This window comes from Pristis pectinata, chromosome 34, assembly GCF_009764475.1.
Source record: "Pristis pectinata isolate sPriPec2 chromosome 34, sPriPec2.1.pri, whole genome shotgun sequence".
Lineage (NCBI taxonomy): Eukaryota > Metazoa > Chordata > Chondrichthyes > Rhinopristiformes > Pristidae > Pristis > Pristis pectinata.
In genome coordinates, this window is record NC_067438.1 from 14,701,269 (window position 1) to 14,727,162 (window position 25,894).

At 43.9% G+C, this 25,894-nt stretch overlaps 1 protein-coding gene across 2 annotated transcripts; it reads left to right on the top strand.

The window, feature by feature from the left end:
• Positions 1-1,387: 1,387 nt before the first annotated feature.
• On the top strand, positions 1,388-25,529 carry LOC127585883 (uncharacterized). 2 transcript variants are annotated; one of them, XM_052043597.1, is made up of 4 exons: positions 1,388-1,632; positions 12,789-12,905; positions 13,505-13,631; positions 17,544-25,529. In XM_052043597.1, the coding sequence occupies exons 3-4, from the start codon at positions 13,544-13,546 to the stop codon at positions 21,197-21,199; spliced, it is 3,744 nt and encodes a 1,247-aa protein (XP_051899557.1). In that variant the 5' UTR covers positions 1,388-1,632; positions 12,789-12,905; positions 13,505-13,543; the 3' UTR covers positions 21,200-25,529. The 2 variants fall into 2 exon arrangements, with proteins under 2 accessions (XP_051899557.1, XP_051899558.1); XM_052043598.1 differs by lacking the exon at positions 12,789-12,905.
• The last annotated feature ends 365 nt before the right edge of the window (positions 25,530-25,894 follow it).

A 25,894-nucleotide genomic window follows, 5' to 3' on the forward strand; every position in this document is an offset into this window, starting at 1 on the left:
ACAGTTCAACGGCGGCATTCCAGCCGTGCAGCCATGTTTCACCGGGTTAAAGATTATTCCCAAAAATGCCTATGCTTGGGGGATATACCCCATAACAATTCATGATTTGACATACCATTAAAGGTCCTGAGACACTTCAGAGTCTTGATCTCTCCGAACCAGTAAAATGTGCAGGTGAGAGCAGTTTGTTTTTTATTGGAGGATGTTTCTGCAGCACAAAAATTGTCTGTTCTTCAAATGGGGTAGGACAATAAATATGCAACGTTTAGTTTGATGAAATGGTTACACCAATGGAGCATGATATGAGACAACAAGCCATCCTCCTGGTATTCAACTCAGATACTTTTCTTTACCCCAGATATTGAAAGCGACATGTGTTTGTAGATTAAGGTAGACCTTCCGTGTGCAAAATTCCGCTGGACAATGGAAAGACTATTTGGTATCATGTCAATACAATAGTCAAACTCTCACATATTTGTCATCAGCAGCATGCCCTTCTTGATGCCTTGACAGAGGCTGAGTTTTATTCGGAGTCTCAGTTTTCAAGCTGGATGTGTTGTTCTGATCGGGCGCCCATCAGGGACAGCAGTTTCAGCTCAGTTTGTCAGTAAGTGATAAATGTTTTGTTTTCAGAATCAGAATCAGACGAATTATCACTGACTTCTGTGATGTAAACCTTGTTGTTTTGCCGCAGCAGTACAATGCAAAGAGATATAAATCTATAAATTACAAAAAAAGGCAAATAAATAGAGCAAAATAAAGGAATAACGAGGCCCTGTTCATGAGTTTATGGATCGTTCAGAAATCTGATGGCGGAGGGGAAGAAGATGTTCCTGAACTGTTGTACACTAGGCAGGAAAACGCTCATCAATGATAAATGTTACGTGTAACTATGCAATATTACTCTGATAATCCAACACGCTCCGGATTTTGGTGCTGCCGGTCTAATAGATTTTCTGGCCATTGGATGCTATTCCTCTTAGTACATCCAGGACCCATTTAATTCGCATTGTAGACGTTACGCAGTAATATAATAAATTTTACCGGTGACCCCGTGAGTTTAAAGGGAGGGCGGGAAACATGCTTGGTAAAACAGATGCTGAACCATGGGGAATTACGAATAATTAGACAGCGGATTATCAGGGTTTAATTATAATTTCTTACTGTTGTGACGTTATGCCACGAAATTATGTGGGCGTGGAGGATGTCTGCTCTATCAAAAGACTGCTCCTTTGTCTGCTGTATATAGCATACTCCGCCCTTGTTTGTCTCTTCTGTGATTTGATGTGACGTGGAAACTCGTTCAGTGTTCCTGGGGAACAAAAACTAAACAGAAAGATAATCTGCAGGACTCTGACCCAGTCTCTGGAGAAGGAAACCACGGCAGTCTTTGCAGAGCTCCGTGATATCCTTTCGCTGCCAACATCGTCACTTGCATTGGTGTCAATTATAGGATTTGCTGAACGAACCGCTGCACACCGGAGCTCCCAGCACGGGGCTTTTTGTCAGCCCCGTGAGGATCAGAGACTTACCTCAGTGCTGACAGTACAGGAGGGGCTCCCAGAGAGAATATTCGTACCGTCATCAACTCTGCAAACCCCCGTCAGCTGCAGAGCGACAAGTTTCATACCTGTGAGTGAGACAACTTGATGTTTTTAGTTATCTGTTGAATGCGAGTGAGGATTGAGTTATGTGTGTGAGTGAATGTTGGAGTGCAATGTACATTAATGCGGGGTGCAGATTGTGGCAGCCGGTGTTTCTGTGAAACATCAAGCAGGTCGTTGGTTTGTATTGATATTTCCATTTGTGGGTGAGTTGTACAAATCAGCACGCCCCTTGTCCATTAACCAACATTGAACCCTCCATAAAAATCTGCAACTCGCAGTTTTATTGTAATCAGCAGTGTTCATGTCCATGTTTTTTTTAATATTACACTGCGGCCCTAAGTCGTAGTTTACGCAAATAACATTAAACGAGGTTAAATATTTCTCAACTGCATTGTCTTGTTGAGAACGAGAGAGGTGTTAAGTAAAAGTGAAAGTATACTGTGATGGTGTTCAATCAGAAGGTAAATGTGTCGGGAGTCGGAACAAAAATGGCAGGTTTACGTCGATTGCCTGAACACCGCAATGAAACCAGAAGAACATTAGTTCTTGAAAATGAACAGCAAACATAGGTTGAGTCAACCCTTGAGATAACACGTTGCCACGCATCCTTTTAACTCACTTGGGTCTCTTTCCCACGCTCCTTTTCAACACGGCAGGTTAACAGTAAACTATATTATGTTGTTGTGTAACATCTTAAAAAGTGATTGAAATCCTGTTTGGGAATTAATGGATAATAGCCAATAAACCGGAATGTAGACCTGTACCGAACCACCGGTCCCGGGGTGCCGGATTATCAGAAGTTGCACTATCATACTCAACCCCATGACGTACACGATCTATTTTGGATCAATCTTTCTTTTACATACCTGCATCATTTCTCCACGTTGCTGCTTGCCCTAAAAGCTACGTTAGATAAAGACTTATCCAGCATCGTACAATCCTCCCTTCCAGAGTAGACATCCTGACAACGTAATAAACAATAGCAAATCTGGGGCAGGGAGTATCAAAAAATTCCAAGAAAACTGTTAGTCCTCCCACACATACACCATCCCCGTGTGCTCCGTTGGAATTGACATCTCTCCACACTTCAGTCTGAAATTCACATCTTTTCAGGGGGTTGGCACCCAATAACAGACTGAAACACGACGAATATTGGTCGGAAGTAGTTACTGTTTTGTTTGAACTGTCAAGAACAATTGGAGTGTTCAGTTGTGTTCAAAGTGCGAAAGAAAGGTGTTCATCCTGAACACTGCACAGACATCGTTCTTCCCCTTCATTGTACTGTAAATCAGTGCAGTGACAAAATAATCCGAATGTTGCACAATAATGAGCCATATCTTGAACAGAAACAGATAATGCAGGAATTGAAGGCGTGTTTTGTTTCAAAGCAAGAGTTGCTTGCATTCGCCTCTCACTCTGAACTCTAAGGTTACATATTTTACGACTGAGTTGTTTCTGTTGATGTCACGTTGATTTACTCATCCAAAACATCTCCCAGTTAAACTGGAGTCCTGCCTTTATCTGTGGTCTTATTTGTGCTGATCTGGCTTTCCATTTTCAGAACAGGTTTCTAGTTGAGGAGGGGAGGTTGTTGTATTGTGTTATCCGCGATGACGTAAACAGAAGCGTGCTGGGGTCGTCACATGACCCTCAGACGCTCAGCCGTAGCCAGCGGGTGGAATAGCGAACGCAGATGTCCGAGGCTGCAGCCATTTAATGTTACCCTGGACGATATGGGGCCACGGTTGGATGGGACAATGCATGATTGTAAATGTGTCTGCGTGACTTTTCACACCAGAATGAAAGGTGGTGGGCAACAATCTCGAGAGGGGAGATGGGCTGTAAATCTCCATGAACCAATTTCAGTGATAGAAACATCGTCTTTGAGTCATGAAACGTGGGAACGCTCCTTAGACCCACTATGTACATGATGGCCATCAAGTACCTATCAATACTCAGCCCATTTCCCATCTCCGTGTGTTGTGGTGATTGAAGTGCTCAGTAACATGTTGTAAGAGTCTCTGCCTCCACCATCCCCTCAGGCGTGCATTGCAGATTTCAACCATCCTCTGGGTGAGCAAAATCTCTCTCATTTACCCTCTAACCATCCTGCTCCTTACCTTAAATCTGTCCTCGTGTTATATTCACCCCTGATATGAGGCAGGTTGCTCACTATCTATCCTGTTGCTGCACCGTCTTTTCACAACATAACCAACCCATCCTAGACTACATCCTGAAAATCTCCTCTGCACCCTCTCCAGGACTGATGTCCTTCCTGTTATCTGGTGACCAGTACTACATACAGTAGTACAAAGGGCCATATTGTGATGAGGATGTTGCGACTCTCCAATAGGATACATATATATTAAGTGTGTGGACAAAAGCTCGGCAAATGGAGTGTAATGAGGGATAGTGTGAAGTCATGCAATTTGGTAAGAGGAATCAACAGGCAGGTTTCTATCTGAATGGAGAGAGACAGAAGATAAGAGGAATACAGAGGTAGCTGTGTATTCTTGTGATCACAATCTCTCAGGTACGTGCAGTATAGAGCTAATACTGCTTCTTGGTCTTTTAAGCAGATGGGTTGGAGTTTAGAAACAGAAAAGGTGTGATATCATTATGCGGGGTGTTTTTGGGATAAAGCAGAGATCACACCTGTACTACTGAGCACATATTTTGGTCCCCATAGCTGAGGATACATTCTTGGGGGGGGGGGGTGGTTGTGCACATTAATACCAACAGCACAAATAGTAAAATGGATGAGGTCCTGAAGAGGGAAGACAGGGAGTTAAGAAGAACGCTAAAAACAGGACCTCAATGGTGGTGATCTCTGGATTGCTGCCTGCGCCAGGCCCCAGTGAGGATAAAAATATGAAGATATGGCAGACGAAAGTGTGACTGAACTATTGGTGCAGGGGGCAGTGTTTCAGATTTGTAGATAATTGGGTCTCTTCTGGGGACGGTATGGCCAGCCGAAAAGGGACGGGTTACATCTCAACTCGAGAGGGACCAATGTCCTTGCGGGCAGGTTTTCACTAGCAATTGGGGACGGTTTCCACTTGGTTGGCAACTGAATGGGAACCAGAGTGTCAGGTCAGATAATGGAGGAGTTGGTGTAAAGGTAGATTCAATATGCAGAGAGAGTGTGAGGAGGGATAGGCAGTGGATATGGCATACATGTTTTCAGGTGGATGTGTTGAAATGTGTTCACTTTAATGCAAGAAATATTCAAAAATAACGGTGATGAACTGAGAGCATGGATCAGTGCATAGAATTACGATGCTGTGGCCATTACAGAAATTTGGTTGTCACAAGACAGGAGTGGCTGCTTGAGGTTCTGGGATTTCTATGTTTCATAGGGGATGGGGAGAGAGGTAAAAGAGGGGTGCGGAGTGGGTGGCATTGCTAATCAGGGATAATATCACAGCTGAAGGAAGGGAGGACGTCGGAAAGGGATCGCCTACTGAATCAGTGTGGTTGGAGGTCAGAAACAGGAGGGAGCAATCACTTCATTGGGATTATTGTGTAGACGTCCCCCACTCCTCCCCACCCCCAATAGCCACAGGGACACTGAGAAGCAGATAAATAAGCAGATTTAGGAAGGGTGCCAAAATAACAAGGTTGTTCTCGTTGGTGACTTCAGCTTCCCTGATATTGATTGGCACTTAGTGCAAACGGTTTAGATGAGGCAGAATTTGTCAGAAGTGTCCAGGAAGGATTCATAACACAGTATGTGGACAGCCAGACAGGTGGAGAGGCCATATGGACCGCGTAATAGCAATGAACTTGGTCAGGTGACAGACCTCCATTGGGCAAGCATTTCGGAGATGATGACCACAACTTCCCGACCTTTAACATAGCCGTGGACAAGGATAGGAGCAGACGATATCTAAAAGTATTTAATTGGGGGAGGACTAATTATTAAGGTTTTAGGCAGAAGCTTGGGTGCGTAAATTGGGAACAGATGGTGTCAGGCAAAAACACAGAAGAAATGTGGACGATCTTTAACCACCACTTCCATGGGGTCCTAGATATTTTTGTCCTCCTGAGACAGGGAAAGGACAATAGGATGAAGGAACCATGGTTGAAAGAGAGGTGGAGCATTTATTCAAGAGGAAGAAAGAAGCACACTTAAGGCTTAGGAAGGAAAAATCATAGAGTGCTCTTAAGAATTATAAGGTGGCCAGGAAGGAGCTAAATAAGGGAATTAGGCGACTTAGAATTGGACACGAGAAGGCCATGGCGAGTCGGATTAAGAAAGGACCAAGGCTTTCTACAAGTAGCTGAAGAACAGGAGGAAGACTAGCGTGAGCGTGGGACCGCGCAGGGATAAAGAGAGAAACATGTGCCTGGAGGCGGAGCAGGTTGGGGAGGTCTTTAATGAATACCTTGCTTCAATGTTCACCAGGGAGAGGTTCTTTCACGAATGTGAGGTCAGCGTAGAACAGGCTAATGTGCTGGAGCATATTAAGGTTAAGAAAGTAGTAGTGCTGGACCTTTGGAAAACATTACGATAAATTAGTTTCGAGGGTTGGATGGGGAATATCTCAGGTCACTACAGACGCGAGGGAAGAGATTTCTGGGGCTCTGGCAATGATGTTTGCCTCATCCCTGGCCACAGGAGTGGTAACAGAGGATTGGAGGATGGCACAATTTGTTCTGTTGTTCAATAAATTTAATAAGGATAATCTTGGGAATTGTAGACCAGTGAATCTTACGTCAGTTGTGGGCAAACCATTGGAGAGAAATCTTAGGGACAGGATTTACGAGCATTTGGAGAAGTATAGCCTTATTAGGGATAGTCCGCATGGGTTTGTGAGGGGTGGGTCGTGCCTCACGAGCGTAATTGAATTATTCTTGGAGGTGACAAAACAAATTGATGAAGTTAGAGCTACGATATGATGTATATGGATTTTAGTAATGCATTTGACAGGGTTCCGCATGGTAGTTTCATCAAGAAATTATGAGCCATGGGATACATGGATATTCTCTGCGTGAATTCAGAATTGGTTTACACAGAGAAGGCAGAACGTGGTAGTAGAGGATCGTATTCTACATAGAAGACGGAGAGTAGTGGTGTTCTGCAGGACTCTGGTCTGGGCACTGCTATTTGTGATTTTTATAACTGACTTGGATGAGGAGGTGAAGGTGTGGTTTAATAAGTTTGCAGATGACGCGAAGTTTGGAGGTGTTATGGATAATGTTAAAGGTTGTCGCAGGTTACAACGGGATATAGACAGGATGCAGATTTGGATGGAGAAGTGGCAGATGATTTTCATTCCGGAAAAGTGTGAAGTGATAAGAAGCGATACACTTTGGAAGTTCAAACTTGAAGGCGGAGTACACGGGTAATGGCTAGATTTTTAGCAATGTGGACGAAAGGAAGGGACTTAGGGTACAGGTGCATAGATTCCTCAAAGTTGCCAAACAAGTTCATTGGGTTTTAAGAAGGCGTGTGGTGAGCTTGCCGTCATTAGTCGGAAGATTAATTTTAAGAGCTGCGAGGTAATGTTGCAGCTAAATAAAACTACGGCGAGACCACACTGAGAGTTCTGTGTTCTGTTCTGGTCGCCTCATTATAGGAAGGATGTGGAAGCCTTAGAGAGGGTGCAGAGGAGATTTACCAGGATGCTGCCTGGATTAGAGAACATGTCTCATGAGGAAAGGTTGAGCGAACTAGGGATTTTTTCTTAGAGCAATGGAGGATAGGAAGCGATTAGATAAAGGTGTATAAGATTATGAGAGGCATAGATAGAGTGGGCAGCGAGCAGTTTTTTTTAACAAGATGGCAATGGACAATACAATACCAGAGGACATCGGTTTAGGGTGAGTGGAGGAACGTTTAATGGAGATGTCAGAGGTAAGTAGTTTAAACCGACATGTAGGTGCCTGGAATCCTTTGCCGTGGCTGATGGTAAAGGCTGATAAAATAGGGGCATTTAAAGAGTTCTTAGATAAGCATGTGAATGTAAGAAAAATGGAGGGAACGTGCTGTGTAAGAAGGAAAGGATGGATTGATCATGGAGTAGATCTATTAGGTAGGCACAGCATCGTGGGCCGGGGACCTGTACTGTGTTGTACTGTTGTATGTTAAATGACACTGTAGTAATGGAGACAGTCCAAAGGAGATTTGTCGGTCTAATTCCTGGGACGGGAGTGTTATCCAGTCATGAGAGGCTAAATATATTGGATCTATATTGCTTGGAGTTTAGAATAATTACGGTTGATCGCAGAGAAATAACAATGTTCCTGGGAAGGGAAAATGATAGTGTAGATGTCGAAATACGTTCACTTCTGGGAGAGTCTCGAACAAGGGGAAATTGTTTCGATGTACGTTGGTGGTCACCTGAAGCCGAAGTACGTGAAATTTTCTTCTGATCATGAGTGATGAATGTCTGAAATTGTCTTCCCCGGAGGGTTCTAGAGGCCATAACGTTAGAAGTGTTTAAAGCGGAAGTGGATAAATCATTGAAAGGTCGGGGGATTGGTGGGGGGGGGGTAGTATTCTGAGGTCTGGGACAGATCAGCCAATATAGTATTGAATGCTGGGGTAGGGTTGTGGGTCCGAGTGGCTAATTGTTTTCTTATGGTTAATGTGTCCACGCTAGGAGAAAGAATATGAATCTGAATGAATCGATCTCAGTGACGTGAACACTGATTTTCCTATTTACCTACATGTTCACATCTTTCTGGATCCACTGCAAATCATAGAAATCTACAAATCGTCATTGGGGCGTAGAGTAAAATAGTCACGCAGCATGGAAGCATACCCTGCGGCCTAACTCGTCCATGTCGACTGTGTTAACTAGCGAGCTAGTTATATCTGCCCATGTTTGGCCCATTGCCCTCTCAACATCTCCTATCCATGTAATTCTCTGGATGACTTTTCAACTTTGCGAATGTGCCCGCCTGAACCACCGTTTCTTGCAGATCTTTTCGAATACACACACACTTTTCGTGAAGCAGCTGCCTCTGTTGTATTTTTCAAATTTCTTGCCTCTGAACCTAAACCTATGCCTTCCAGTTTTTTTTTGTTTCACATACCCTCCATGGAAAAAAGACAATGTACTTTCACCCTGTCTTTGCCGCTAATGATCTTATAAAATTCTACCATGTCACCCCTAAATCTCCTGCTCTCCAGCGAATAAAATCCCAGTCAACGCAACTTCGTCTTGTAACCCAGGCCCCCAAGTCCAGACAACATCCTGGTAGATATTTTCTACATTATTTCTAATTTAATAACACATTTTCTCTAAAGGTTTGATAAAAACTGCACACAATTCTCCCAGTCCGATCTCAACAACGTCTTGTATAACTACAGCATAACCTCCCAACTCCTATACTCAATGGTCAAACTACCAAACTCGTTCTTCACCACCCTTTATACCTGTGACGCTGCTTTCAGCGAACAATGCACTTTCACTCCTTGGTCCATCTGTTCCATCACACTCTTCAGACCCCTACCATTCACAGTGTAACTCCTACCCCGGTTTGATCCCCGAACATGTAATGTCTCTCCTTTACCTGGATTGAAAGCCGATTGCCAATGCTCAAAGTATCGAGCTGACTAAAATTCCCCTGTAATTTTTTGTAGCCTTCTATGACATCAACAACACTGCCTATTTAAGTATCATCCACAATCTTAGTAAACATGCCTTGTGCATTCAGAATCAAATTGTTTATATGAGTTACAAATAACATAGGTCCCAGCACTGACCCATGTGGCACACCACTAGATGAAGGCTTCCCGTTCGAGAAACAGCCGTCGACAATGACGCTATTCTTCCTCCCACTGAGCAAATTATGAATCCAATGCGCCCTTTCTCCTGGATCCAGTGCAATCTAACCTCACAGAATGGCCTGCCATGAGGGACCTTGTCAAAGGCCTTGATAAAGCCCATATGCACAGCATCCACTATCCTACACCTCCCTACATTCTTGGCTCACCTCCTCGAAGAGTTCCAAGAGATTTGTCAGGCATAACTTCCCACGCACAAAAATTCCACTGTCTCTGATCAGACCCTGTCACTTTAAGTGTTGGTAGATCCTGTCCCTCAGAATCCCCTCCAGCAATTTACCTACTGCCGATGTCAGACTCACACGTCTGTATGTTCCTGGCTTGCTTTCGCTACCATTTTAAAAATAATGTCGTCGCATTACCCACCTTCCAGTCCGACGGAACCTCACCTGCGACCGGCCATAGATGAAGCAAACATTTCTGCAAAGCCATCTGCAATTTCTTCTCCAGCTTCACTCAATGTCCGAGAATGCACCAGACCATGCCCTAGCGGCATATTCACTTCAATTCACTTTGAGGATTTTAATCCCTCCTCTCTGCTAATTCCCCTGTGGCCTAAGACATCATCAATCATTTCCCACATTTTCTTAGCTTCCATCCTTTTCTCCACAGTAAAAACTGAAGAGAAATATTAATTAAATATCACATCCGTTTCCTTTGGTTCCACACCCAGACGACCATGCCGATCTTTTAACGGACCTCTTCTCTTACCAGCCACCATTCCAGGCTTATTATATCTTGAGAGTCTATCAAGATTTTGCATCATCTTCCCTGCCCTATCCCTCTCATATCCTGTTTTATTTTTCCCGCCACCTCCTGTCTTAAGTGCATTCCTACATTTCTCGTAGTCTTGGTGAAATTCACCAGTCCCATTTGCGTATACGCAGTGTACGCCTCCCTCTTTTCCTTAACCACAGTCTCAATATTTCCTGTCAACCAAGGCTCCAGAAATACAGCAGCCTTGCTCTTTACCGTAACAGGAACATGCAGGCCATGAACGCTTGACATCACATTTTTAAAAGCTTTCACTTGACAGATGCTCCTTTGCCTGCAAATTATCTCGGCCAATCTACCTTTCAATGGTCCTGCCTGATGGTTCCAAAATTGTCACTGCCCCAGTTCAGGATTTTAATCTGCGAACCGGTCGTATCCTTCTCCACAACCATTTTAAAACTAATAGAATTATGGTCACTGGACAGAAAGTGCTCGCCGACAGATTCTCCACTACCTCGTTCCCCAGGAGGAGGTGCAGTGTTGCACCCTCTCTAGTAGGTCCTTCAATAAATTGATGGTAATATTTCTTGGAAACAATTCACAAATTCTACTCTGTCCAAGCCTTTTATACCATCGTTGGCCCAGTCGATATTAAAGAAGTTAAGATCCCCCACGTATCCTACTCTATTTTGTTTACAACGAGCTCTCTGAAAGCCTGCTCCTCTAATTTCCACTGACCTTTGGAAAGCCTGTATTACAATCCCATCAGAGTGACAATCCCCTTCACAGAAATACAGAATTCTACAAAATGCTCATGCATCCGATATAAACCTGCAGAACTCCGACAGGACGGGACTGATTAGATGCAGGAAGGATGTTCCCGATGGCCGGGAGCCCGGGCCCAGTGTCATAGTCCACGGTTCAGTGGTGAGCTATTTAAAACTGAGATCAGGAGAAATTCCTGCTCCCAGGACGTGCTGATGTTGTTGAATGATTTTTTTAACCAGAGAAATCAGTTAAAGGAAAATCATTAAATATATTCAAAGTGGAGTTGAATATTCTTTCGAGCTGGAGGAATCATGGAAGAAAGTATCTGACTCTAAAACAGCGACTGAGGACGCTGCTCACTGCCTGAGTCAAATGCCAACAGGAGTATGTTACCTGGCCCGATGATATCTTCCAGCATCTTTTGTGTTGCCCCAACTTCCTGCATCCGCAGTGTCTTGTCTCCAGAATACATCCGCGCTGGTTTCACCACAGTCACACGGATGTGCCGAGGCTTCAGTCGCCCTGAACAGGACCCATCACCAGTCAGGTTGGCGGGACCTGATGGAACTCAGACCAAAGTAAGCTGAGGCTGGGCTGCGTGATTAGTTTCTTTGCAGGGAAACACAGTTGCGATTCTCCAGCAACCAGGTGACCTGATCCCGAGCCCTCGTTCAGCCGGAGATCTCATATCCCAGAGGTCAGCGCACTTCCCAGGTCGAAATGGGGCATTCTCACCTAGTGAAAACACTCACCCGTAACCTGACCATAAGGTGCAGCCGCTCAGGAACTTTATTGGGAACACAGCTGACTTATTTTAGGTCGGTAAGACCAGACTGTGATATCAACAATATAATACCGCCAATGCTTAACCTCAACTAATCTTATACAGATGCGGCAAAAACAAGCATTTTTAGAAGGTTGTAAGAGACGTTACTTCAAGAGCTCTGGTATATTTCAAGAGCAAATGCAGATTACAATAAAGTGAACGTTGCTATTTGGTCTACACGAAACTTGTCGGTCCGCCAGAGCAGCGAGGTATACATAAGGAAATGGTACCGACTGGCACAATCCTTGCTGCAGGAATTCGTGTTGTACGATGCAGCGAAGCTCAATGCAGCCAATTCAAATACTCTATGGGGAAGGAACACAGTCTAGACTCCTTCTGCTGCTAGACATGGAGGAGCTGAGTCGGTGGGTGACGCCCTTCAATCAATGAAAGGGTGTATCAGCTCAGAGAGGCACATGAGTGGCAATTATGCTGTGGTTAAAACAATGTGATAACGCTTCGGAATGCATTGACCAAATGACTCCAAGAATGTAAAGAGTTTTGCATTGTGACTTTTCTTTTGTATTTTTTTTCTTTTATTAATAAATTCGATTTTTGAATTTAAAAAAATACAGAGATCTGCAGATTAACAATAGTCTCCAGGTTGGATGAAATTCCTCAAGAGCTTCACTTTATCTTACCATTCCACGGACAATGAACAGTCGTTCTCTTCAGCGACCCGAAATGCAAAGTCTGTCTCCTTCCATTCAACATCCTCTGAATCCTACTTGCTGGAAACAATTAGGGTCTTGGGCATGAATGTTTGCTGTTTCTCTTTCCACCGATGCTGCCTGCTCTGCTGGTGTTTCACAAACACATTTAATGCTGGAAACACTCATCAGAACAGGTGGCATCTGTGGCGAGAAAAAAAATCATACTTAACCCCTTAATCCCAAGTCTTAGACCTGAAAAATTGAGATGATGCCTGAACCTCTGATCGTTTCCAGCACTTTCAATTTTATATAAGCATGTACATTTGTCCTCACGATTTACTGAGAGAGTGTTTGATTCGGACAATGACAGAGACAATGAACGAACTTGAATTCAAAGTGAGATATAAATTCATGTGTTGCAGGATTGGTCGTTCCAGCCTCTGGCTAATTGGCTTTCCTTCACGTCAACAAACCAAAGGGACTCTGGGGCGCTTCACTCTGTGATAGAAATGGAAATCTCCCCGAGGAGTTTAAGACAGGTGAAGGAGGGGGAATGTGCGCAGTTTTGTGCCAACATGCTTGGACTTACGAGTGGAAAGGAGACAGGAGAAAGCATGCACAAGAGACTGCAGATGTTAGAATCTTGAGAGAAAAAAAGCTGCTGGAGGAACATAGAGGCAGGAGGCATCTGTGGAGGCAGAGGAATAGTCGACGTTTCAGGTCGAAACCCTGCATCGGAATTGAGAGTGTCGAGGGGAGATAGCCACTATAAAATGGTGAGAGGGAGGAGTGATACAGCGGCTGAAGCGAGAGGGGGAAACTGGTGGTGAGAGTAATGATGGGCATATGAACCCAATTGTCGGTGGGGCGGTGGTAGTGGACACAGAGGCTGGGAGGTGATAAGTGGAGACAACAAAGGGTTGCAGATTCTTGAATTTGATACGAAGGGGATTGGTGGCACCAAGTAAGGGAGGAATTATGGGCAGATGTGTAGATAGCAACTATTAGTGAACTAATAAGCACGTGGACATTGTATTATCAGAGTTTTACTAATCCTGAACTTGCTCACATATATTTCATCCATGAAGTGTGTTGACTGAATTCAACATTTTATGTTTTCTGACATCTTCCATTTCAGGTCACTGGTGTTTTCTGAGTCTCCATTTCTGCTGCAGTGATGAGTGAGGTCATGCAAATGGCTACTCTGGGCCGTCCTTTCCAGTTGGGAATGCTGTACGACTGCCGGTCAGACACTCTGATCCCAGGTATTGGAATATCATCACATGAATTAACAGTGTTCAATGCAGCGCGGTAGATTCAGGTTACCAATTTCAAGATAGTGACCAGAACTCTGTAAGTTCTATGTAGTTGAGCAAACGGATAAGGATGGCCTGGGAATTAAGTTCTTCAATTATGGTACGGCGATTTTCAATATGATCAGACAACACTAATTTCTAAATGGGGCAAGGCAAAACGTGACGATATTAGCCAGTTCCTTGCAAATGATGATTAGAGTAGGTTTTTTGAAGGCAAAAGGTCGTCTGGCAAGTGGGAGGCTGTTAAAATTCACCATCTGCATGTTCGTGTTGGAGTTCAGGGCAAGGCGGACATGAGTAGGGAACTTTGGATGATGAGGCATATTGAGGGTTTGGTCAGGAAAATACGGAAGCATATGTCATGTACAGGGATCTGGAATGCAGTGAATCCCGGGAGGAGTATAGGGCTTGGAGGAATATACTCAGGCCGGAAATCAGAAGGGAAAATAGAGGCATGGGATTTCTATAGCAGAGAAGATTTTGGAGAAACCAAGATTTTCCGCGTATACAAAGGGAAAAGGAGTAACTGAAGAGAAAATAGGGACCCTCAAAGACAAAAGTGGATATCTTCAGGAGATGTACGAGGTCCTCAACAAGTATTTCTTCTCTGTTTCTATCGTGAAGAAGTACATGCTGATTTCTAACCTTCAGATAGTTAACGGGAGAGGGGGGTCATGGGGATAGTATGCATCACAGTAAAGGATATATTAGATGCTTTACAATAGGTGTGTAGATAAATCCGAGGGCCTGATCAGGTAATCCAAGAACACTGCACAAAGCAAGAGAAGGAGTCCTGACTGAGATATACACATCATCGTTGGCGACGGGTGAAATGATGCAAGACTGCAGGGTGGCTAATGTTGTTCCTTTATTTAAGAAGGACTGCAAAGAAAAACCTGGTAATTATGGACCATAAATCCTAACATATGTGGTAGGCATATTCCTCGAGGATATTCTAAAGGATAAGATATACAGGCATTTGGAAAGACAGGTGCTGATTGGAGATAACAAGCATGTCTTGGTGGGTGGGAGATCATGTCTCACGAAATTTATTGAGATTTTTTGAAAAAGTACCCAAGAGGATCGATGAGGTTAGGGTGGTATACGTGGTCTACATGGACTTCAGTCAGGCATTTGTTAAGGTTCCATATGGTAGGCTACTATGGAATGTTACAATCGCATGGGATCTAGGAAGAGCTAGCTAATTGGATACAGTATTGGCATATCGGTAGGAAGAGGATGATGCTGGAAGTTTGTTCTTCGGATTGGACACCCATGACTGTCGATGTTCCCCAGGAATCGGTGCTGATTCCTTAATGTTTGTCATCTACATCAATGATTTGGATGCGAATATACAAGGCATGGTTAGTAAGTATGCAGAAGATACTAAAATAGGTGGTGTAGTTGACAGTGAAGATGACTATCAGGATTTACAGAAGGATTTTGATCAGATGAGTAAATAGGCAGAAGAATGGTAAATGGAGTTTAATTCGGATAATCCAAGGTGATGCATTCTGGGAAACAAATTTGTGTAGAACTTACACAGTGAACCGTAGGGCAATGGGGAATGTTGTAGAACAAAGGACCATTGGAGTTAAAGGACATGGTTCCTTGAAAGTGGCGTCGCAGGTAGACAGGGTGCTGCAGAAGGCTTTTGCCAATCTGCCCTTCATCAGTCAGGGGACTGCGTAAAGATGTTAGGATGTTATATTGCAGTGTACAAGACGTTGGTGAGGCCGCATTTCTGAAATTGTGTTCAGTTTTATGAACCATGCTATAGGAAAGATGCTATTTAGCTGGAACGACTTCAGATGAGATTTACCAGAATGTTGCTGGAACTCCGGGGACTGAGTTATGGAGAAAAGTTATTCTGTTTTGATGATTTTTAATTGGAGCGTAAGGGATTGAGAGCGAATCACAAAGATGCAAACAATTATGATGGACATAAATAGGACGGATAAGCACATTCTTTTTTTCCAGGATTTGGGGAGTCAAGAATTTGAGGGCATACGATTAAGTTGAAAGGGGATAAATTTATTTCGAACCTGGGGGGCAACTTGTTCACCCTGGGAGTAGTCAGTACATGGAATGAGCTGCCAGAGTAAGTGGTTGAGGACATTTAAAAAATACTTGGGCAGGCACATGGATAGCAAAATGTTGGATGGATATGGGTGAAAAACGGGGGTTAAAATAGGACGGGCATAGATTGGATGCTTGGTCAGCATGGATCCATTGCACCGTAGGGCCTGTTTCCGGGTGGCATGAATCTATGACTCTATGACTCTGATCTTGCAAAAGTGGACTGGGAGCATATACTTGAAGGGAAGTGTCCATTGGATAAGGAGGTGTCATTCTGAAAGAAAGTAAGTTTTCATCGCTTTGTTCCCATAAAGGGGAAAGGCAAGGACAGAAAGTCAAGGAATATTGGATGTCAATGGATATTGAAAACGGGATAAATTGAAGACTATTACAGGTAGGAAGAACTGAAATCAGGAGTGGGGGAGGAGGCCCTTCAGGGCAATCAGAAGTGTTGTGGGCAATGTACTTCAAAATGTTCATTGTCTATCAAGGCAAATGTACATGCAAGGCAAAGAGGCTTCACAACATGTAACGCAGACAACGTCACAGAAAATCCCTAAGTATTTTAGGTGTATTAAAGGCTGGAGGTTAACCAGGGAAACAGCATGGTGTAGAGACACAAGAGACTACAGGTATAGGAATCTGAGTTTTGATGCAGAGTCTAGATCTAAAATGCCGAGCATACATTTCCTTCCACAGATGCTGCCAGGCACTTTGAATTCTTCCAGCAGTTTGATTTATGCCCAATAGTAGAGCCCATCAGGGACCAAAATCTGTTCGTGGAGTCATAGCACTAAGGGGAGGTCTGAAATTAACCACACTTATCTACATTTACTATGGAGAAGCACATAGTTGGGGAAGTCAGTTATTGTGACGGAGAAATTCCAGGATGTTTTATTATTAGAAAATACGTTTTCGTGTACTTGAAGATGCACGAATACCAGGGCACAATGAGGTGTGGTAGGGAGCAATAGGAGGCTAGGGAGAGATTTCTGGGGCCCAGCCAAAGATTGGTAACTCTTCGCTAACAACAGGTGAGGTGTCATCATTATAAATTCAGGCAGCATATTTGGAAAAGAATTTGTTCATGTTTCATTTGAGATACACTTCGTCAGAACTGGGTAAGTGAGGAAACTATTTCGTACAAAGAAGGTGGGAAAGGATGGAAAGAACAATGTGAATATTTCTGATAAGTTCAGTGCCAATGGGTTGATCTGGCTGCTGGATTATTGTGTTGCTGGTAGGGCCTGTCCCCTCATCTCCATGTAGTTGAACACGAGCAGCAACGCAAAACAATCCCGCGGAGCACCTTCCTGGGACCAACCACCGTCATTCGCTGCTTGAATAACCTTCCTTTCCTCATAATTTCAGAACTGGACATGTTTACCGATGCATGCACAATGTTAAATTCCGTTCTCAGCTCCTTTGCAAATGAACCAACCCGTGTCTGAGTGCAACAAAGCCTGGACAAGGGTCGGGAAAGAGTAACCGACAAGTATCAGCCTTACCAGAAAACTGTGGAACAGCGTTCCCGTTTGGGAATATGCTGGTGAGTAGTTGCAGTGTTAGTCAGCTGAGAGACGATGATAAAAGTTCTGACCATAAGGTACCCAATTCCAAAACAGTGAAATAATTAGTCCAGTTATCTTGGAGTGTTGTACTTTCAGTCCAAGATGCAGCCTGTGCAGAAAAATTATTCTACTGAATAAACATTATTCACTTCGATTAACTTACACAACTTACCGTCATTATACATCATTTCATTGCTGGTTTATTCTGTAGGCATCACCCTGTGGGACTGTCAGACACTTCAATGCAACCTGAATAGCCGCGATCAGCCCAGCACCGAGTTTCACATCATTGCATCAGATTCGATGGAGGAGAAAGCTACTGCACTCAATGTGTCAGGATCACTGAAATTAAGTCTCCTGGGTGGGTTAGTGGAGCTGAAAGGATCTGCAAAATATCTCAGTGACACAAAGGAATCAAAACAACAAGCACGAGTTACCCTTCAGTACAAAACAACAACCAGGTTTGAACAACTGACGATGAGTCACTTAGGGAGGCAGAATATTACCTACCCTAGTATGTTTGATGAGGGGTCAGCGACCCATGTCATTACAGCGGTTCTGTATGGGGCCCAGGCTTTCTTTGTTTTTGATCAAATGGCTTCTTCGGCAGAAAACCTGCGGGATATTCAGGGTAATATGGAGGCGGTGATTAAACGTCTCCCCGTGATGGCAATTCAGGGTGGTGAAGCCTCCCTAAAAGTGACAGACGAACAAAAATCTGGCTCCAATAATTTTAGATGCACCTTTTATGGGGATTTCTCACTGAAAAACAATCCCACCACATTCCAAGATGCTATCAGTACCTATGCAACCCTCCCAAACTTACTGGGATCAGGTGGGAAGTATTCAGTGCCTATGGAAGTCTGGCTCTATCCACTCAATAAACTAGACTCAAATGCTGCTCATCTGGTAAGAAAGATAGGCGTGGGGTTGATAAATTCCTGTCAGCGTGTCCTGGAACAGCTTAGCGAGGCAGTGATGAGATGCAATGATCTGATGAACAACAGTGTCGCCATTCAGTTTCCTGAGATCGGGAAGAGACTACTGCAATTCCAAGAGATGTGTCTGGAATACAGAGTGATTTTCCAGCGGAATTTAGCAAGAGTTCTACCGTCCATCCGGGGAGGTGCGGACGAGGAATGGCAACTGGTATATATACTGAATAGCATGCAACAGTCACCATTCCAAAACCAGTCAGTAATCACATGGCTGGATGACAAGGAACAGGAGATGAAGGTAGTGAGGTATTATCTCAAGATATTGGAAGGTATTCCTGTTGTGAAATCAATGAGTGAGTTGCATGAAGTGTTGCTGGATCCAGCACTGGACTATTTGGTCTGCTTCACATTTACAACCCTGCATCAGGAAGATTTCTATCTGTCAGAGGCAAGCAACTACCTCCAAACTCAAACAACTCAGAAAATGCATACGCCAACTACTGCTGATGGAACCCGTGCAACAAGGTTTCACTCACAATGGTTTAACTCACAGGCTGTTAGCCGAAAGATGAAGGAGCAATCTCAATTATTCCTGGATTTTGCTACAGCGAACCGTGCAGATGGGAAAATGAAATTCCTTGTTTCTTCTGTGCATGATGACAGCAACATTGGAGCATCTATTTACCTGTATGAGGAAGGGTTCTTGGAGAAACGGTGTTTTGAACCCCCGTCACAGCCTGAGAAACCAAGGGCTAGTAGAACTACACATGACAGTGTGACACTGCAGTTACACCCACCCAGTCATGGTTTCGGTGACGTTGTGGGTTACAAGGTAGAGTACCAAGCTGCCCAGCAGGAGAAATGGACAACTCTGGAGACACCTGATAAATCACACTCCTTCACAATATCTGGCTTACAGCCACACCAGGAGTACCATTTCCGATACAGAGCAGTGACCAAGACAGGGGTCAGCAAGGTCAGTGATAGAGTCAGGTGTATAACATGTCCGACAAGTCCACCCGACAAACTTGTCTTCCAGGAGCGTTTATCCACTGCAAAACTGTCCTGGGATGTCCCAAGACAGATTGGAGTTGATGTCAACATATTTCGGTACAGAATTGAATATCGAGAAGAAGTAATTGATACGGAAGGAGGATTATGGAAGGAAGTGAAAACAACAGACAACAAGTGTCAATGCAATTTAGAGGAACTGAAACCCAACACAGTTTACAGAGTTCGAGTGTCTGCTGACTGTGGAGAAGCTGGTTCTAGTGCAGCAAGTGATGAAGTTTCCATAGAAATGAAGCATGTACCAAATAGAATCACCCAGAAACTTTGCGAAGAATCTCTATTAATACTCAAAGGAAACCCTTCCGTTTACAAGCTGATCCTGAAGAAGGAGGTATTTGATCAGTCCAAGAAGTTTGTAAAATTCTCTTTTGGAAAACCCAAACTAAATCCAACAATGAAGACACTCATGGTTCTGGGAGCAACAGGGTCAGGAAAGACAACCCTCATCAATGGGATGATCAACTACATCTTGGGCGTGGAATGGGGGCACAACTTCAGATTCAAGTTAATACATGAAAATACCGGAAAGTCCCAGGCTGAAAGTCAGACATCCGCGATCACTGCCTACCAACTCCACCATCAAGTAGGATTTAAGATCGATTACTCTCTGACTATCATTGATACGCCAGGATTCGGAGACACCAGGGGGATAAGCCAAGATCAATGGATCACTGACCACATCCGAGAGTTTTTCAATTCCGCAGAGGCTGTTGATCAGGTCGATGCCGTGTGTTTTGTTGTTCAATCTTCATTGGCTCGCCTGACACAAACACAGAAATATATAGTTCATGCGATTCTTTCTATTTTTGGTAAAGATATCGCAGATAATATTCAAATACTGGTGTCATTCTCAGATGGACAGCGTCCGCCCGTTCTGGAGGCTTTGTTAGTAGCTGAGGTACCGTGTCGCAAAGATGAAAACGGTATGCCAGTTCATTTCAAGTTTAACAGTTCTGCCATATTTGCACAGCGCCCAGACTCTGGAAATACAGCCAATGAGGGGAGATCCAGTGGCATATGGGAAATGGAAAAGGATAATGATAACTTTGATGCAATTTACTGGAAGTTGGGGGCTTGTAGTATGAAGAAATTCTTCACAGCTCTGAGCACAATGGAAGCAAAAAGTTTAAGTTTGACCAAAGAAGTTCTGAATGAACGTCAGCAGCTGCAGGCTGCAGTCAAGGGATTGCAGTTTCAGATCAGAAACAGGCTGATCAAATTGGAGGAACTCAGGGAAACAAAACGGATTCTGAAAGAAAACCAGGACGAAATGGAGGCAAATAAAAACTATGAGTATGAGGTTAACGTTATAAATCGAAAAAAGAAAAATACCGAAGCGTATGTATTAAACTGTACGAATTGTCACTTCACCTGCCACGATCCCTGTCAAGCTGCAAATGGTGTTTTGACATATATGTGCAAGATGATGGACTGGTGGGGATACTGTAAAGTCTGTCCTACTAAATGTGCCTCTTCATGTCACATAAATGAAAAATGCAGCTTTTACGATGATATTAAAAAGGAGAAGAAGATATACAGTGATCTGAAAGCAAATCATGAGAAGGCCAGTGGTGAGATGATGACAGCGCAGAAAATCATAAAGAGACTTGAGCAGGAGTGTGCTGAGATTGAGAAGGCAGTTCTTCAGCTCATTGAACAATCATCCAAGCACATTGGAAGACTTGAAGAAATAGCTCTGAGACGAAACCCGTTAACAACCTCAGCTTACATTGACCTCCTGATTCAGTTTGAGGAAGAAGAGGCAAAGGTTGGGTTCAGGGACCGCATTCGGGCACTGAGGGAGGTCCAGGATCAGGCAAAGTTAACGGAAAAAATTGCCAACAGTGAGGAGATTTGAAAGGAAAAGAATCAAAATGGGTCGGGAAAATTTGATTTAACGTTTTACAAACTTGGAGAATAAATTTATTTGCAGATTAGGTCACTCCCAATAAATAACTGACCAACATTCCACTGTTTCCAATATGGGGAGCAGAAGTTTAACTTAGCCAACAAACAAAATGCTCATTTTAATTCACCCTCTTTCTCATCCCCTTAAACACCACACCTTCCTTCCTCAGTGCTGCCGTCCCTCACCAAGCACCCCGGCAAAACCCACACACGAGACCGGTCACCGCCAGACGTTCATTTGCAATGGCTTCGTTGGGATCTGTGGACAGCCCCAAGAATCTATCCAGATCCCTTCCTGTTCCCTATGTAGGTCCCGTTATTGAAATCATCATCAAAATAACAGCGCCCAGATCTTCCTCCACACCTCTCCCTCAATCCCACTCTCTCCCTTCTGTCAGACGACATATTCCTCCATCCAGAACCGGATGACGGGAAGCTTTTTCCCAGCTCTATGCTTCTCCATGGCCACTGTTTGGGTCTAACCCACCGTCTGGTGGGAGGGCTGAAAAGTTCCATAAAATTTACACAGAAAAATAAATGCAACGTGTGGAAAAATGGATGTGCAACATTTTCCATTTGTCAACGGATATATGAAGGCACACAGTCCGTTGAATTTAGGTTCGCTTTCAATTCGATACTTGCAATCCCATTTTCCCACTTTCCCAGAAATGTGCACTCTGTCAAAAGCCAAATAATGCACTCCTTCTCCGGTATGAAACAGATGGAGGTTCTAATGAAGGATCCAGACCTGAAATGTCAACGATTTCCCACTCCACGGATGCTGCCTGACCTGCTGAGTCATCCCACCATTTCCTGTTTTGACATTAATTTGCCCATCACCCACCTGCAATGGAGTTGATTTACAATAACCGATTAACCCAGAGCGACAGTATAAATTTGAGAAAACAATTGTAAAATTGGTACAGGAGTGAATAGATTTGTGTATCGTTGCTTAAAACTTTGAAAATGCACGGCAGAATCAAGCAGCTTTTACCAGATTCAGAACAGCCTAAAGCAAACATCAGCAGATGCTGTAAATGTGGCACAAAGTGTCATTTAACAAATTAACCAAAGGGATACTCCCCTGAAATCATTCACCGGCAAAGCAAAAGTGAGCAATGGGGAGAAATATTCGGAGCCGAACTTCAGGGAAAACCTGTCACTGAAGCGACACCGATGACACAGAAAGCTTACCTTCATGGCAATGGAAAATTATCAACAGTTGTGGAACTCAGCTAAGTCGTCGATGGCCCGGAACGTGGACGATTCATGCGAACCATCCTCTGGAGAGAACATCTACATTCAAAGCCGACCGCGGCGTCGAAATCTCGAACCTGGCCCTGGCCTCATTTGCTTGTGTTGGAAGGAAGCAGCGGACCCACAAGGAGCGAGGGTCTTCATTATTTTCCATTGTTACTTGCAGAGACCTCAGCAAGGATTTTCAGTTTGTGTGCAGGATTGAACTGTTCACACTGAAGAAGATCGGTTTCCTCTAAGGTTTTCAGTCCTTCGGCATTGATTCAAAATGCTATGGTTGAGCCTCAAAACCTGTCCCCACCCACAGTAGAGGCCACACGACTGTCTCATTGCCTTTTACCCTCCTGCTCCAACGTGTCTTTGGAGAGCTGGGAGAAAAATGTAGTCCCACCCTAGGTCAGTTGTGAAACTGTTCGAACCCTCCAGTGAGCAGAACCAATGGCTACCTTGCCTCCAGGAACAGAATTTTAAGACCCCCTGACCCACTGCCTGTGCAGCCCGATACACATCCTGCCCATCGGCTGCTTCGGACCTCAGGCAGAGTCTATATACCAGCTGGTGACGGCAGTATGATAAGAGGGCGGCAGAGTGACACGGCCAGTAGAGCTGCTACCTCTCTGCGCCGTAGACACGGATTACTGGTCTCATGTGCTGTCAGTGTGTGATTATTTCTGTCTGTTTTACGAGTGTCATAAAGCACAGCAACAGGTCGATTGGTTCACTGTGCCCAAGACAGCCATTAAGTACTATCTATAGATCTTGTTTCCCAGCATTCGGTCTGCAACCTTCTATGCCTTGTCGTTTAGTGTGCTCATCTAAATACTTCTTAAATGTTGTGAGAGTCTCTGGCGCCATCATCCCCTTAGGCAGTGAGTTCCAGAGTCCATGTAACCTCTGGTTGGAATAATATCTCTTCGGATCCCCTCTAAATCTCCTACCCCTTACCTGACACGTGCGCCCTCTACTTTTAGACACCTCTGTTTTGGATAAAAGTTTCTCACAATTTACCTAATGTCCACCCCTCAAAATTGCTGCACTTGAATTTAATCCCCACTGAGCCCTGTTTACTGCAAGGAAAGCAAAACCGTACTCTTCAGTGTCTCCTCATAACTGCAATTTTCCGCAAGTGCCAACATCACGTCCTTTCTGCAGTGTGGCGTCTGGAACTGTGCACGGTACTCCAGCTGTTGCCTGACACTGTTTTATACAATGCACTGCAACTTAGCTGCCGTTATATTCTATGATCTGGCTAATGCCGACATGTATGCATTTTCCTTCTGCACTACCTAGCAACGGCTTTAGGATTTCCCTGGACTTGTACACCAAGGTGTTTCTGTTCCTCAGTCGTTATCATGACGCTGCATTCATTGTTTATGTCCTAGCCCTATTCGTACTCCCAAAATATATACCCTTACTCTTGTCGGGTGTAAAACATTAATTTGCATGTCATCTGAAAACTTGCGCATCATACTCACAACATGCACATCCAAATCATTCATGTTTCCAACAAATGGTAAGTGCACCAGTACTGATCTCTGTGTTACACCGCTAGCTACTGGCTTCCAATAGCAAACCGATCCTCCAAACATCACCCTCTGACTCCTATACGAAAAGTCACTTGGATTCAGTTTGCTCTGGATCCCATGGGCCCCAACCACACTCACCTCACAAATACATTTTATTGTTTCTTTAGACAAAAAATATCAAAATTGTCAAACAGAATCTCCTCAGAACAAAGCCTATATGACTTTCTTTGACTAATCCCATCCTACACGACTGTACATTAATCCAACCCTTCGGATTTTATTTTTCTATTATCTTCCCTGATTCTCACGTTGGACTCACGTTCTTGTAATTTCCTGGTTTAGCCTTGATGTCTTTCTTGAATAAAGGGACCACTTTTGGTGTCCTCCGGTACAACTGGCACTTTATTGTGCACTGTAAAATGTAAAAGATCTCTGCCAGGACTCCCAGAATATCCTCCCCTATCTCCTATCACAGCCTGTGATACATATCATCTGGCCTGGGAATATGTTCTTCTGCGATATCTAATATCTCCTTTTTAATAAAGGGTGTCCAAACACAATGTCCTTCCTTTCAGTGAATACGGATGAGAAGCATTCATTTTAGACTTCACCCTCATCCTCTGGTTACACACAGAGATTACCCTGGGCACACTCTTGCCCTTACTATACTCATAAAATGCTTAGCGATTATCCTTACTATTGTTCACGAGTGACACTTCATGTCCCCTTTTCGCCTATCTAGTTACGTTTTTTGAGTATCATTTTACACTTTTGAAACGTGAAGGGTCTACTTTCATTTTCATTGTCTCTTCCTCCTGTATACTTACTTGCTTTCATCCATTCATTGATATATCTTGACATACAATGTCCGTTAGATTTGTTGACCTTACCTTTCAACGTTGTTGGAAAACGTTTGCCCTCAACAAATTGTTCAATTTTACATGATTGGCACATGTCAGATTTAGACTGAGTGTCTGTGATTTCAACCCGTCATAGTAGGATAAACATCCAATCTAAACAGCATGAAGACAGTGATAAATCACGCAAATTATGAATTATTCATTGGGAAATATTCTCTAACTTTCTAAGGGCCCGTTGTTCTGATTTTAGCATGTTGTTGCTACTGAGTATTACAGCATGTAAACCTGATATACATTGAATTGCAATTAACTTCTTTCATATTCCAATAGAAACTAACCTTGCGAATTTATCATTATAGATGGACTAGGATTGATTACTGAGCCGTGTGTGCAAGTGGAGACCGATTCAGTAGGAATGTGTTGTTCTGGGTGAAATATGTAAGGTCAGCAGAAACAACAAATCAAGGGGAATGAACTCTCTTCATCGGGAATTGATCAGGTTATCTCAAAACCGTGTAGGCAGAACAAGATATCTGTTTCCTGGAGAGAATATCGGAACGGGAAAGGTGACGAGATGCGGGAAAAGCGAGAGAGCGAGAAGCGACAGAGAGAGAGAGAGAGAGAGAGAGAGAGAGAGAGAGAGGAGAGAGAGAGAGAGAGAGAGAGAGAGAGAGAGAGGGGTGACGGGGAGAAGCAAAGGAGTAAACCGGGCAGAGAGAAATGAAAAGAGGGTGACTAACAGAAGCAGAGGCGAAGGAAAGACATAGGATGGCAGAAAGAAAGAGAGAGAGGCGTCAGAGAGATGGTGATGTGTCTGAGAGAGGTGGAGGTGACGGAAAGAGGGGTGGTTACATAAAGAGGCCTAGGGTCATACAACACGGAAAGCGACCTGTCGGCTCAATTCCTCCATGTTCACCAAGGTGACCAGCTAACCTCGCGCCATTTGCCCGTGATTGGCCGGTATCCCGATAATCCTTTCCATCCATGTACCCGTCCTAATAT

Coding starts and splice junctions, on each gene's coding strand:
- LOC127585883 (XM_052043597.1), top strand. CDS start 13,544: ATGAGTGAGGTCATGCAAATGGCTACTCTGGGCCGTCCTTTCCAGTTG. Junction 13,632..17,543: donor GTCAGACACTCTGATCCCAG/GTATTGGAATAT, acceptor TTTATTCTGTAG/GCATCACCCTGTGGGACTGT.